At 43.7% G+C, this 14,839-nt stretch overlaps 1 protein-coding gene across 1 annotated transcript in view; it reads left to right on the forward strand.

The window, feature by feature from the left end:
• The window catches only part of LOC122794907 (E3 ubiquitin-protein ligase TRIM62-like), a 367,006-nt gene extending 354,411 nt beyond the window's left edge, over positions 1–12,595 (forward strand). Inside the window, exons 4-5 of the mRNA XM_044063502.1 lie at positions 12,030–12,142; positions 12,343–12,595. Of these exons, the coding sequence (XP_043919437.1) occupies positions 12,030–12,142; positions 12,343–12,595 (366 nt within the window). The remainder of the gene's footprint in view (positions 1–12,029; positions 12,143–12,342) is intronic.
• The last annotated feature ends 2,244 nt before the right edge of the window (positions 12,596–14,839 follow it).

The following is a 14,839-nucleotide window of genomic DNA, read 5'->3' on the forward strand; positions in this document are numbered from 1 at the left end:
TAGGACTATGGACAGGTATGGGAAGCGCATTTTTAGTTCAGCGACTTTTTCCATGCGATCACTGAACTATTTGACACATTTCACACGTTTACAGAGGGATCTAGTCAAAGAGTTGGGAGATACCCTCCAGGGTACTACAGATGCTGCTGTCGCGGAAAAGGTTACAGCACAGCTCAATACCCTTACATCAATTGTGAACTTGTTCATGAGGCTCATCTCGTATGCAGCCGAAGGGTCGAGGAGGGCTGCGGCTTCAGCGATTGCTCTCCGTAGACAATCCTGGATGCGCTTATGCTCCTTTGCGGAAGCCTTCAAGTCTTCCTTTACTAACGCCCCATTTGATGGTGCCACTCTCTTTGGCCCCAAAGTAAAGGAGACCCTTACCCGGTGTGAGCAAGAGGGAAAGACTCTGTCTGCTGTCGGAGTCCATTTTTCCAATCCATCCAGACCGTATAGGAGCAGATTTGGATACCCGTTGCTTGGTTCTAAGACTTCCCCCAGAAAGAATAGCCTCTCTACAAAATCACATATCTCTACTCCTGTTGTCCAAGAAATCCCCGGCCAAACTGGTTCTAAAAGTTTTGGGACTCATGTCGGCTTCCTTCATTGCAATACCCTTGGGAAGACTGCACATGAGAGTTCTTCAATGGCTGCTGTTCGCACAATGGTCGTTCCAACAGTTACCGCTGACGCACGAAATTCACATCACAAACATCTGCAAGACACACCTATCTTGGTGGCTACAGAATTGCAATCTCACCAGCGGCCAGCCGTTTGTGCTACCCACTCCAACAGCTACAGTGACCACGGACACTTCCCTGATAGGGTGGGGGGGCATCTTTCAGGGACGGACAGTCCAAGGCGAATGGACCAATCTAGAGTACAACCTGCACATCAATGTTCTGGAGATGAGGGCAGTGTTCCTAGCGTTGCAACACTTTTCTCCCCCTAGGGACCATTGCAGTTCAAACGGACAACATGTCCGTAGTCTGGTACATAAACAAGCAAGGGGGAACCAAATCTTACCAGTTGCGCAGAGAGGCCATGAGAATTTGGCAATGGGCAGAGTCCACGGGTTGCTTTCTGATAGCAACGCACATCCCGGGGTTATCCAACGTCATAGCGGACAGGTTGAGCAGAGCCATCCTGTTACCTCACGAGTGGTCCCTCAAACAGACAATAGCGGACATGATATTCCGCAAGTGGGGCCAGCCTTGCTGCGATCTGTTTGCGTCTCCAATGAACGCCAAATGCAGAAGCTACTTCGCCAGGGGAAGTCCCCAGGGATGCTCTGATTCACAATTGGCCCCCGGGTCTCCTGTACACCTTCCCTCCTATACCTCTGATACCAAGATTTCTGCAGAAAGCCAAGAATCTGGAAAGGACTGTAATTCTCATTGCCCCATTCTGGCCTCATCAAATTTGGTTTCCCTTTCTTCAAACACACCAAATACGGGAGCCCTGGATTCTGGACCCGGAGCCAGATCTACTGACCCATTCATCAGGGGCTCCCCACCCGTCGCTCCTGTCCCTCAGACTAGCAGCTTGGCTGCTCCACTTCCCTTCTTAGCCAGGTCTGATCTTCTTTCTCCTGCGGTTCAGAACATTATAGTAGCCTCTCATAAAGCTTCCACTACAAAAATTTACACTAGTAAGTGTAAGCGCTTTGTATACTGGGCAACTGCACAACATTTAGATCCCTTAATAGCCCCATTAAAAAAAGGTTTAGAGTTTCTATCCATGCTACTTCACCAAGGAGCTTCTCCTGCCACCTTGAGGGTTCAATTGGCTGCTATTTCAAACTTTCATGTAGGAGAGTATGGAGCGCCTATTATGACTCATAGGCTTTGTAAGGCTTTTCTAAAAGGGTCTCTTCATATTAGACTACCAGTCAGGTTCCCTACAGCTCCGTGGAATCTAAACCTCCTTTTATCCCAACTAATGCTACCACCCTTTGAACCAGCCTCGTCCTGTTCTTTAAAGTTCTTGTCATGGAAAACTCTCTTTCTAGTAGCTATCACTTCAGCCAGACGAGTGTCAGAACTTCAAGCTCTTTCCATTAAGCACCCATATTTGATTTTTCACCCGGATAGGGTATCTCTACGCACTAACCCGCCCTTTCTTCCCAAGGTTTGTTCAGTCAACAACATTAATCAGTCCATTGAACTCCCCACATTTTTCAAAAACCATTCCAATAAGCTGGAATATATGTTACACAAGTTGGATGTTCATAGACAACTCAGATTCTATCTAGATAGAACAAAGGATCACAGAAAAGTAGACCAACTCTTTATAGCCTTTGCGGACAACAGAAAGGGCATGGCAGTGACGAAGCGTGCTCTCTCCAAATGGCTATCTAATTGTATTACTTTTGTTTATACTGCTACTGAGCAGAGTTTGCCCACCAAACCGAAAGGACATTCTACTAGATCAGTCTCTACATCTCTGGCTCATGCGGCCCGCCTACCTTTGGATACTATTTGTGCGGCCGCCACTTGGTCTAAACCACATAATGCTCATCACTCATTACAAAGTGGATAGGATTTCCAGGGACAGGGCAACCTTTGGTTCCACTGTGCTCAGGAACGTTCCTCCGTGAGTCTCTCAGGGTCACGGAGCTAGGGACGCTACCCATGTGTAAGAACAAACGGCGAGATTGAACACTCTCACATAAAGAAGTTATGTCCTTACCATAACTTTCCATGTGGACTGTTCATCTCGCCTTTGTTCTTACATTCCCACCCTCCCACCCTCAGGTCAGGAAGAACGTCCATTTTTAGAGGTCTGGTTTGGCTCTCCCGCTACTGATTTCTCTCTGCTATTGCTGCTGGTTTCAGCTATGCCTTGGTATGTATGTATGTATGTATGTTTACATTCCTGTTGGGGATCTGGTATTGTTTTGCAAACTAGATCTGAGGTAAGGGCAGAGGGAATTGTGGGAGATAGGTTGGTCTCGAGCTTCTTCTCGATGCAGAGCTTTGCTAAGCGGCCGACTCGGAGCCGAGGATTGGCTCTGAACCCATGTGTAAGAACAAAGGCGAGATGAACACTCCACATGGAACGTTATGGTAAGGACATAACTTCTTTTTATGTGTAACTGCATCTGCTATGCATAGGGACAAGTATATTCTGCATTCAAGTCACCCGTGGATTGTGTGTGACAGGTGTAGTATTTGGTTCGACATGTGGGTGTACCTGTCCTGCCGACGAATGATAATGGAGTATTGCATTCCAAACTGTAACATGGCTATTGTTTGCATTTATACTACGCATGCAATTATGCATCCGCCTTTAATTGTGTCTCCCACGCGATATGTTGTGGTTATGCTGCTGTCATTGACTGACTGTATGTTTGTGCTGCTATTACGGTTTGTATTCCTTTATTATCTCCAGTGGGGGATATCGGTGGTTGCACGTCACGGATACGGTTTGTGGGCCTTGCATCTCTACATAACCAGTATAGTTGTCTGTGTGCTCCATCCCTACTTGGAGAGTTAACAGTTAATGGTCTTTTGTTATGGGATTGTAGGTTGGGCTGTTGTCATGTGGTGTCGGTATCGCCTGCAGGTGAGCTTGATGCATGTATACCTCCGTAACATCTGTGGTATATCAGCGGTTATGTGTACGTGACAACTATCCCTTGTCAGTCTGTCCCAGATATTTGCAGTCATTGTGGTCCTGTTGTTGGGATAGCCTGTTTGCCAGTGGTTGCCACATATTCAGATGGGAATTGATTGTTTGACACTTGTAGAACACACAGCAGTGTTTACGGGCCAACACGTGGCCACGGTCAGTACTGGGGTAGCACATACATATTTCCATGATGCATACCTATTGCTGTGTGGCTTTGCCAATGTATCATATTGCAAGTAACATATCGGTGTCATACTTGCAGGCATGACTATTACATACGTCCTTTCCATTTCTATGGGGAATATTCCTGTGCTACCATCTGGGACATATTCACTTTGTATCGTTCTATGTCACGACACACCTAGCCAGGGTGGGGCTGTCACTACTACTCTGGGAGTAGTAGTGAACATATGCCTGGCCTAGTCTACCGTATGCCTACACCTAATATTCTGCTCTGCCTCTAACTTGCCACCAACATACACATGTTGCAGACACACACACATTACACTCACACAGTGACGCACACGGCACCCTCAGCGCACATGTACACATACTACGGCACTCACGGGGACGGTTGCACACAGTACCTACATGGACCGCAACACCGGCGGCGGTGTCTACCTCTCCCTTCATATCATCATACTATTACACGCGCATGTACTGTTACAGTACTGTGTTCTGGCGGTCTTTCAGCCTCGCGGTTATGCATATCGGTATGTTACACGTTCCATGGTTGGCGGTATCCTCTTATTTTGAACCTCCCGGATGTTCAGATTGTCGTTGCACTATGTATACTATGTACAGATATCGCGGGATACCTCTCAGTCACCTTATATCCCTCTAATTCCCTGTCTTATCTGTATTATATATGTGTATATGTGTACATATTTTTCTATATATATATCATATATATATATATATATATATATATATATATATATATATATATATATATATATATATATATATATATATATTTATTTATATGTATACATCTTGCGGCGACCGTGGCAGGCACACAGCAACGCCATATGCTGTAGGACTCACGTACTGTTCAGGTGTTGGCGTCACATGTTCCGCTGGCTGTTGGATTTACAGTGTTTGGGGGCTGCCTATGTTGGAGTCACACATAAGGCCACCCGTACATTACACTTTACAGGTGGTCATGTTTGTGTGCCGTCCATTTCACTGTGTGTGCAGGTGGGGAGGTGTCAGTCCATGGGGCCTACGCTGTCAGAGTATGTGCTATACGTTCCCTCTTTGCCAAGGTGTAGGCATATTGGGTATGTCTCCGTCTGCCTACTAGGGCTGGCACAGTGTGTTCCTGGTCCGGAACCCTCTGTGCCTGGACTGGCCTTGGCAATTGTGGTGGGCTTTGTGGCCCTTCACCATTATGTCCCTGCAGCAGCTGCTTCCGCAGGATCATATTATGTAGCATGGCACATACTATGAATATGTAGGCACATGTGCCTGGAGAGTACTGCAAGGCTTCACCAGATGTATCCAAGCACCGGAACCGTGATTTCAGTATCCCGAACACACGCTCTATGATTATTCTAGTTTGTGCGTGTGCCTCATTATGGCGTTCTTGCATGTGTGTGTGTGTGCATTTCTGATGGGAGTCATCATCCACGGCTCCAGTGCATAGCCAACATCCCCCACGAGATGGCCTTGTGGGATGTCCCCCCTGACAAATACCTGGTACAGCTGTGAGGCATGCCAGATATGGGAGTCGTGGTAACTTCCAGGGCTGCCAGCACACACATCCATGATAATGCCCTGGGCATTGCACACGACCTGGCAATTGATGGAGGGGAATCCCTTGCGGTTTATGTAGCGTATACCCTGCTCGCCAGGTGGTGACTTGATTTGTATGTGCGTACAGTCTATCGCACCCAGTACATCTGAGTATTGTGCCACACGGTGGAAGTGGCACATATTGCTAGCCAACTCCTCCTGAGATCTGGGGAAGTATATATGCTCATTGGCATATGGTAACATGGCATCCAGGAACTGGTGTAGTACCCTGGATGCTGATGCCTGTGAGATGCCCATTATATCTCCAGTTGGCCTTTGAAAGGTACCTGTGGCCAGTATTCGCAAGCTTACACATACCTTTGTGTCCACTGGGATGGGTTCCCCTCTGTTGTTTCTTGTTCTCAGGCGTGGCCGGCACAGCTCCACTATTTGCTGTAACATGTCCCTGTCCACCCTGTAATGCTCCACTATCTCCTGGTCCTGTAGCCCCTGGTAGGTTACCCTTGGTCTGAATACTCTCCTCCTCCTCCAAGGCCTCTGGTGGTTGTCGGCACCCTCCTCCACAACACCGTCTGTCTCTAACACATGCTGATGGATCACAGCTACGGCAGCGCCCAACATGTACATTTTAAAAGTTCCCCATGTGTTTACACCTATGGTGTGGCATTTGGGAATACACGGCTGTGTGTTGTGTGCATTCACACTTTATACTATTGTGCTGTGCACACCGATGATGTCATAGGGTGTGTTTGTACGGCCGTATCTAAGGGTTATCTTCCGTGTTTTACCGATGGAACTACAACGGTGTTGCCTTTGGTGTTGCATTAATCTTGCATGCCATGGATTACCTTTTGACCTTCCCTTACTATTTCTGCACGTTGCACCTACCATTTTCTGGCATGCATCCTGCAGAGCACTGTCATTTCTACTTTCATGGACATGGCATATCATGCGTTTTGTGTGCTACTGCCGTTGTGCTGCCTGTCTGCTTTGCTCTGCTGTGTCAGGTCTTCTGTCTTTGCAGTCTGCTACCTCCCCTACTTTCTTTGCATTCATATGCCTCCCCTATCCCGTTTTGCAGGTTTCTGCATGCAGAGTTGTCAGCCACCGATTGGCCTTCGTGGGTTGATTAGTGTTGATTGCTCATTAGTACTCCAATTACACTTCTTCCGCATTTCCTTATATTGTTCACATCACCTTCCTTTTTCCGATATTGTTTGCGGGGCGTGCGTCACATGACTAGGTTCCGGGAACGTTGACATCCTCGTACACATGCACTTTTGCACGCATTGTGTGCTCTCAGCTGAACTATTACCCCACACCCCGGTCCTGCAGCTTTGATTTGCGATGTACAGCTCAGGTTTGCTGTGCTCCAATGTGCTTACTGCTACGGTGGCACACCCCTCTGTAGATGTCATGTATTCCCTCTGAGCCACTCCTCAGTGTATTACCGCTGCGCCATTTGGTACAACCTTACTCCGGCGGGGAGTTTGCGATTCAGTATTATCTGCCTCATTTGCATGGCATTGACTACTAATTCATAGTTACCACGCCGAAGACTGCTGCGAGTCCTTGGCAACCCTTGCACCGTGGTTGTGGCGTTCCATGCATACCATGGTGTATTATGCTGTGGACCTGATGTCTATTACGATGCTGTTTTATAACATTGTTATATTATTTCATTATGTTGCACCTTCCGCACACATGTCCTGCGGTTCTGATGTGAGTTACTGTGGACATGCCATTTAAGTTGTTATTTACGTGTTGTGCATGTTTTCTTTTGCCATTCTCTGTGTATTTTGCCATTGGCATATGGTAACAGTGTGATACCTGGGTCTGACACTCTTCCGTTACTCCAATGTTATGTTTGGGAAAATGTAAACCATTTTTTTTTGGTTTACATTGCCGTGGGCTTATGCTACGCCTGCACCACTTCGTGAATCGCTATATGCCTTCATTTGCATGGTGACACACCGCACATGGGGTGTTTAGCATACCTACGCCAGGGGCTGCGCAGATCCGGCACACGCCGGTAGTGCACTTGGAATTGGATCGTACCTGAATCGCTCGGCGGCCATATTTGGAGTTGTAACGCCTACGCTATGCGTGCGCCTGGCGCAAGGTTCATGAATCCCGGGGTTAGTGTTTATCAAATAATTACTAGAAAATGAAAGTTATGTTTTATTTAAGGTTTACAGTATTGGACACACGTTTTGGGACTTCGAAATATCTCAGTGTTTTTACACTGTATCTCTAGATGTTTCTTTTATACTGTTTCTCCAGTGTCTTTACTAGTAATTATGTTATTATACAATTACATCATTAACCAATTAATGAATTCATTCATTTAACTCCAACTATATAAAGGATGGCTTTTTAGTGAAGAATTTGTACTCTGAAGATGCCCTATACGATTGTGGGTGAAAGCGCTTAGTACGGAGAATTGTTGTCGCATTATTGTATTTTGTATTTTTTATTTTTATTTCATTAAAAAGTGGAACCAACCAACCAGTTTTCTAACGGGTTATTGAATGACTTCTCAGTTTACTAGTTGTTCCAATATATATTTGATTTTAGGTATGACCCTAGCCCTGAGTAGCATCCTGCCATTGCCCAGAATGATACCACAGTATAAGGACAAAATGATTGACTTCAATAATTGGCTAAACTTCTGGTGTCATTCAAAGGGGATCCCACATCTGTCTACCTGGGATGACATGATTGACAAACCACGATGCTTTGCCAGAGATGGTTTGCACCTGTCGCCCCTATGATTCAAGGTACTGGCTAAGGCTCTTGTCAACCCTATAGTGCCTTTTTTGGTAAGGTTCAATGGACAAAACTACCACCGTAACGGGTACAAGCAAGCAAAATCTGAAGGTAATGCTACTCAATGCTAGAAGTCTGAACCTCAAGATGCACTCTCTTGAGGCTCTGCTAAAAATGGAGAACATCGATATCTGTGCAGTGACTGAAAACTGGTTCAAAGCTCTAGAGAGAATCCTTACAATACCAGGCTACAACTCATACCACACTTTTCGGCCATCAAACCAGGACCAAAACACTAATGGTGGAGGAGTGTCCATATTCACCAAGGATATTCACACCATTAGGCTGGTTGCCCAACACAATGCATCTGAAATTCTCCAGGTGCAACTAACACTAGGTAAGACTGCAATCCAAATTGTAGCTTGCCACAGATCCTACATCATGGTCCAAGATTCTCACTATACCTTTCTAAACATACTGGAAAATATTAAGATACAATCAAACACCCTAATACTGGGTAATTTCAACTACCCTGCCATTAACTGGGAAAACTACTCCTGTACCAACACCTTTGCTCAACGGTTCTTGGAATTCATAAATTCCAATGCCCTAGAGTAACTAATTCATAGTCCCACCAGGGGTACCAATATTCTAGACCTGGTCATTACCAACATGGGAGATCGATGCTCCACACCAGTGGTCACCCCCTTGTTGGTCAGATCAGACCATAAGCTAATCACCCTTGACATCCACATACCAACCCCACCCCGTATAAGGAAATCTCCGTAAAAACTTCTCCATAGCCAACTTCATGCTTCTCAAGTCAGACATAACAAACGTCATGACATCCATGCAGATGGAAACTGGAAGTTCAACTGCTGAATCCTACACTAAGGTGCTGTACGAGCACATTCACTTGTGCATGGGCCAAGCCATCCCAAATAGAACCAAGATGCTGTCTTCTAAAAAAAGGAAGCCAGTCTGGTGGTCCCCTGCCATAAACAAGCTGTACAACAGAAGGAAGAAACTGTTGCAGAAAAGAGGAAGAACTCAAGATTCAAAGCTGAGATCCCTCATAAAATCTTCCAAAGCTAGTTACGGAAACAAAATTGCTAAAGATTTCAAAGACAACCACAAGGCATTCTATAGCTATGTCAAGATTCTAAATGGCAATACTCAGATCAGCTCTGAGCTACAGCAGAATGGCACTAGATATATTGATCCCAAGGATATTGCCAATATGCTGGCAGATAGATTTGGTGCCAACTTCACCCCCCCTTTCACCCCCTAAACGCCCATCTCAGTACTGAAAGAATGCCAAATTCCAGTAATCACGGCCACTCAGGTAAAAACCGCACTCTCCAAAGCCAAGAATACAGTATCCATGGGACCAGATGACATCTCGGGCTGTGTACTGCATAAACTACAAAATGAACTGGCACCTCACCTATGTGTCATGGTTAATCATAGCCTCACCTCAGGCTTCGTGCCCACAGAGTGGCGCACAGCTACAGTCATCCCACTCCACAAGGGGGCATCCACTTTGGATCCTGGAAACTACCATCCCATCAGTCTGACGAGCTTGATCTGCAAGGCCATGGAACGTATTATCATGGAACTTATAAACAAAGACATTGGCAACCTTCAAACACTGGACCCCACCCAATTTGGGTTCATGAAGGGCTGATCTTGTCTCATGAACCTGATCAACTTCTTCGAATCAGTCTCCAGAGCTGTGGACAAGGGTAAGGTGGTTCACACAGCCTACTTTGATCTCGCCAAGGCTTTCTACACTATCCCCCACTCTGGAATTATAGATAAACTTACTAAACTGGGCATTAATCCCTACAATCCCTACATCATTTGATGATTTGCAAACTGGCTTACTGACAGAACGCACACTGTAAAAGTAGCCGACTCCAAATCCACCTTTAGACAAGTGACAAGTGGTGTACCGGAGGGTTCTGTCCTGGGACCACTCTTGTTTGGCATCTTCTTCTCTGAAGTACAGGCAACAGTAAGGGAGTCTGGCTTACAAAGTTTGCAGATTACTGCAAGTTGGGAGCCATTACTGAATCCCCAAATGATGTGGGTATACTACAAAAGGGCCTTACAGGAACAGATGCCTGGTGCCAGAGCCATGGACTCAAGCTAAATGCCAAAAAATGTGTAGTTGTCCCCTTTGGGAAAATCCACGTACCTGTGAACTACCACATAGGTGGCAGTACACTAAACACTAAAAGTGTGATAAGAGACCTAGGAACACAGGTAGACAGTGGTCTCACCTTTGATAACCACATAGCCACAACAGTTAGAAAATCTTTCTACGTGGCACACCTCATCACTAAGGGCTTTTCATCCAGAAAAAAGGAGGTCATTATCCCTCTGTACTCATCCCTCATTAGACCCATTATAGAATACAATGCCCAGTTTGGTATGTACCTCACAAGACATCTGCAACAACTAGAAAGGCCACAGAAATACCTCACAAAAAGAATCACAGGCTAAAGCAGATGCCTTATGCTGACCATCTAAAGAAACTCCAGTTATACTCTGTCACATATCGTCTACTCAGAGGCGATCTCTGCTTAACATACAAGACCATGTCAAACCCAGATTTATTGGATATGCTACACTTAAAGAAATCCCAATCCCTCCGAGCCACATGATGCAGGGATCTTAACCTTGTCACCACGATGAATAAAACATGCTGGAGGGATGGGTTCCTGACCCAGAGACTCCCCGTACTCTGGAACAGGCTATCCATACATGTCAGGCAAAGCGCTTCAATGGCCCTCTTCAAGAGGAACCTTGATGATTGGATGGGAGATAGGAAATTCAGCCCGGGGATCACATCAGTAGCCCTGCTAGACAGGGGTCCAGGAAAGTAAATATTTGTGGGAAGCAATAGCCAGGGAATCATTATGGCTAGGCTTGTATAGGCCCTAGGGCCGATAGCCTAGTACCTACCTATGAACCTATAGTAGATATTTAACATTTTGATCAGAAACATCAGGATGTAGATAGTGTGCAAAAGATGTTTACCCCACATTTGTTTTGCTTTAGGAATTCTGTTGTAGGTTTTAACTGACAAAAGCAGCAACAATGGATGCATTTATGAAGAGAACCTCATTAAAAATGTATGTGCTGCCCACTTCATTTTACACTTTTCAAGATGTTATATGTTTGTAATTCAAATGAAATTTGTATAAGGTAAAGTACTGTTTATTTTCTGTTATTACAATTTACTTATAATTTATTATTATTATTTTTTTCATTTTCGTTCTATTGAATATTAGAAAAAACATTAGAGGAACTACTTTTCGGGAATTTGAGTAATACATTTATAGAATAAAGTATTTAAAAACTCTCCACTTCTAAATTATAACAGGATGCAAATGCATCTTCATAAAATACATTCATTTTGTAAATGATGTTGTCAGATAGGGATTTCAGTTGGTTGTGCATTAACTGCAGTACTAAGTGTAGAAAGACACTTGACCTTTGACCTTGTACCTAAGTGTACATCTAAGTATACACTTTTAACAGAATAAACAACACCCCCTTGTGAAAGTGCCTACATCGCAGTATCTTAAAAACATATTGCACTAGTGTCATATGGTAGGTATGGCAACTATCAAGATCATTTTCCTGGTCAGAAATTGGGAAAGTGCAGACAACATCTGTTATGTGACACAAATAACTGCAAAGGGATACTAGTAGATATTAATTCATGAACATTTGGTGACTATGATGCAAGCAGACATATAAGAATGATTGTTTTGATAGCAGATTTATTTCTATAAACAGAAATGTTAGGATTTCCTGAACATAACCTTTTCAGTGATCATGATTTTGCTCTTTTTTAGGTGACAAGAAGTAAATTTGCAAAGACGGCAAAATATGAGGACTTACAGCAATGCTTGCATGAAATGAAAACACACTGTGTGGATAACTATGTCACTGACCTTGCAATACCAAGGTGAGGAAACATAACCGGCCTAGAGCTATGCACATTAGGCATTTCTGTGTAAAAGATCTGCCTATATACTATCTGTGTCTCTTTTACGATACTGTATTATTCAGTTCTGTGTCAGCTGAGTCTTGGCTATGATAAGTACAAAACAGCAAGAATCACCAGACAGTATGACTTGAAATTATTACATATTTTTCTTTTTTTAGTGACTTTCATGCATGTGTAGTTAACATATTGGTTTGCCAGTGTGGGCTAGGATTTAGTAGTCATTTTGTAAAACCTGCCCTAAGCCTACATATTTTGCATAGTCCAGTCCGCCCACTTCAACCGCAGGACTGGTTTGCTACAGGCAACAGTTTCTCAACACCTTTAAGACTCTCCAAGTCTCTTAACATGTCTCCTTTATTACCCATAATGCACCATGATCTCACTTCTCTCCAGATCCCGTTTGCCTCATAGAAGTAAGCACTGGGAAGCATTCACAAGGTCACCTTTGTTGGGTTTGGAAGCTTTATCTTTAGTTTTTACAACAAATGTTCATTAATAAGGACAGATCTTATCATTTAGATAGTTTCAATTACTACTAGCAAATTCTGGTTAGAGTAGTTGTGGCTACTAGGATTAGTTACTTGTTTAATCCTAGCTCCTGCTAAGTCACCATTCTGGTTTGTGGTACTGTAACTAAATTTACTGTTTTTCTACTACTTTTTTGTATAAATGCTCTGTATATCTCCAATGGGAACAATATATCCACAAGTGAAGACATCCTTTACTGGATCTCATACAGTATTACCAGTGAAATAGAACAGTCATCATAGGTGATGTGAACATTAGTTGGAGTACTTTCACATCTAACCATCCTCCTTGTAGCATCAGCCTTCATGGCTTCAAACAGCTTATTACGTCTCCTACTTGCTATAACAAATCCTTGGATACTAGTCCTGTTCTTGACTGGATTCTGGTCTCTGATCCTTGCATCAAGAACCATTAGAAAATCCCTTAATGATCACTGTCCTACATATGCTATCAGATGAAGCACTCACCATGCCAAACAAGTGTACAGAAATAATCATAATCTCTCAAAGCTTAACTCTGAATCATTTTCAGCTGCTCTGAACTGAGCTAGACTATTTCAGTTTATTTTTAAGCATCCTAAACAGCCTTGCAATACCACATAAGAAGTGGGTAAAATCCAACTTTGCCCCTTGCCTTACTAATCAGAGTACAAGTTTTATGCAAAGTAGAGACAAGGCAGGGAAAGAGTGGCAGAAACTTAAAACTCCTTAAAACCTACAGCACTTTAAAGGACTGTGTAACTTTACCAAAAAACAAGTCAACATTGATAAGAAACAATACTATTTTGACTTACAAAATAACCATAGATATAATACCCCCCTAAAATTCTGGTCAGCCATTAAATAAATTTAAATCCAGGAATTAATAATGTTCTTAACCTTTGTCCCAATAATGCCCCCTTAGAAACAACCAGAATGTTTAACTTGTACTTCACTGATAGCATAACTGCTGTCACCAATAAATCATTACCTGACTCCCCGATCCATGTCTACTTCCTTTCAGTAATACCCCCACCCTCACACTAAAACCACCTTCATAAAAAAAAAATATATATTATCCCAACTTAAACTCTACTCATCCTCTGCAGACAACCTTCCTACTGAACATCTCAAAATTGCTGCTAACGCCATCGCCTATCCCGTGTCCTTCCTTATACACAGGTCAGTACAGGAATCTTATATTCCTGCCATATGGACAGAAAATGCCATATCTTCCCTCCCCACAATAATGGCACTTGTTCTGAGATATGTAATTTCACACCCATTGTCATCATATCCCCCCTTCTCAGAAATATTGGAAAAATGTGGCCACAACTGAAACAATTACTAACCAATATTCCACATGGCTTTAGACCTGTCCATAGCATGACAACTATTCTCCTTATTTTTATAGATAACATAAATAAAGCCAGGTATAGAGGTAAAGTCATATATCCCTTATTTCTAGACTTATCTAAAGTTTTTGACTCTGGTATGTGCCTCTCATAAATTCTAGCAGCCATAAATCAATAGGCTACTAGCTAACTGGTGTCCAGTTGCCCAGCCTGAGTTACTAATCAAGTAATCTACCTGCCAAACAGGAACTAACAATTGCTACACTGAATGTAGGTACACTGACAGGACCCAGCTTGGAAGATGATGCCCTGATGGTAAGGGTGAGACTGTGCATTCTGTGTATTCAGGACACAAGGTAGAAGGGCAGTGCATCAAAGTCCCACTGGTAGGTTTGGAACTTCTGTATGGTACAGAAACCTGGGCAGTGAAGGCAGAGCAGCTGTAGAAGCTATAAGTGATGGAGTGCATAAGATGAGTGGCTGAATGCACACTGTGAGAGCGATGAAGAAATGATGACACAAAGTAGAATCCACAATGGTGTCAATTGCAGAGAAGATCAAAAAGAGCAGATTGTGGTAATTTGGTCACATGTGCAGAAAAGCAGAAGATGGTTTGGTAAAGAATATTTGGGAGATACAGGGAAAAAAGCAGCAAGAAACAAGGACACAGCAATGATGTGAATGTGTTGCATGACAGAAGACCTGCGATAGTCAGGCATGAATGTTGAAGAAGGTAGGTGAGCGACACTGAAGCAAGAGAGGTGGCAACAGTTAATGCAACACCCCAACCCCAG

Source organism: Protopterus annectens, chromosome 2.part1 (assembly GCF_019279795.1).
Source record: "Protopterus annectens isolate FY-2018-M chromosome 2.part1, PAN1.0, whole genome shotgun sequence".
In the NCBI taxonomy this organism is placed as follows: domain Eukaryota; kingdom Metazoa; phylum Chordata; order Ceratodontiformes; family Protopteridae; genus Protopterus; species Protopterus annectens.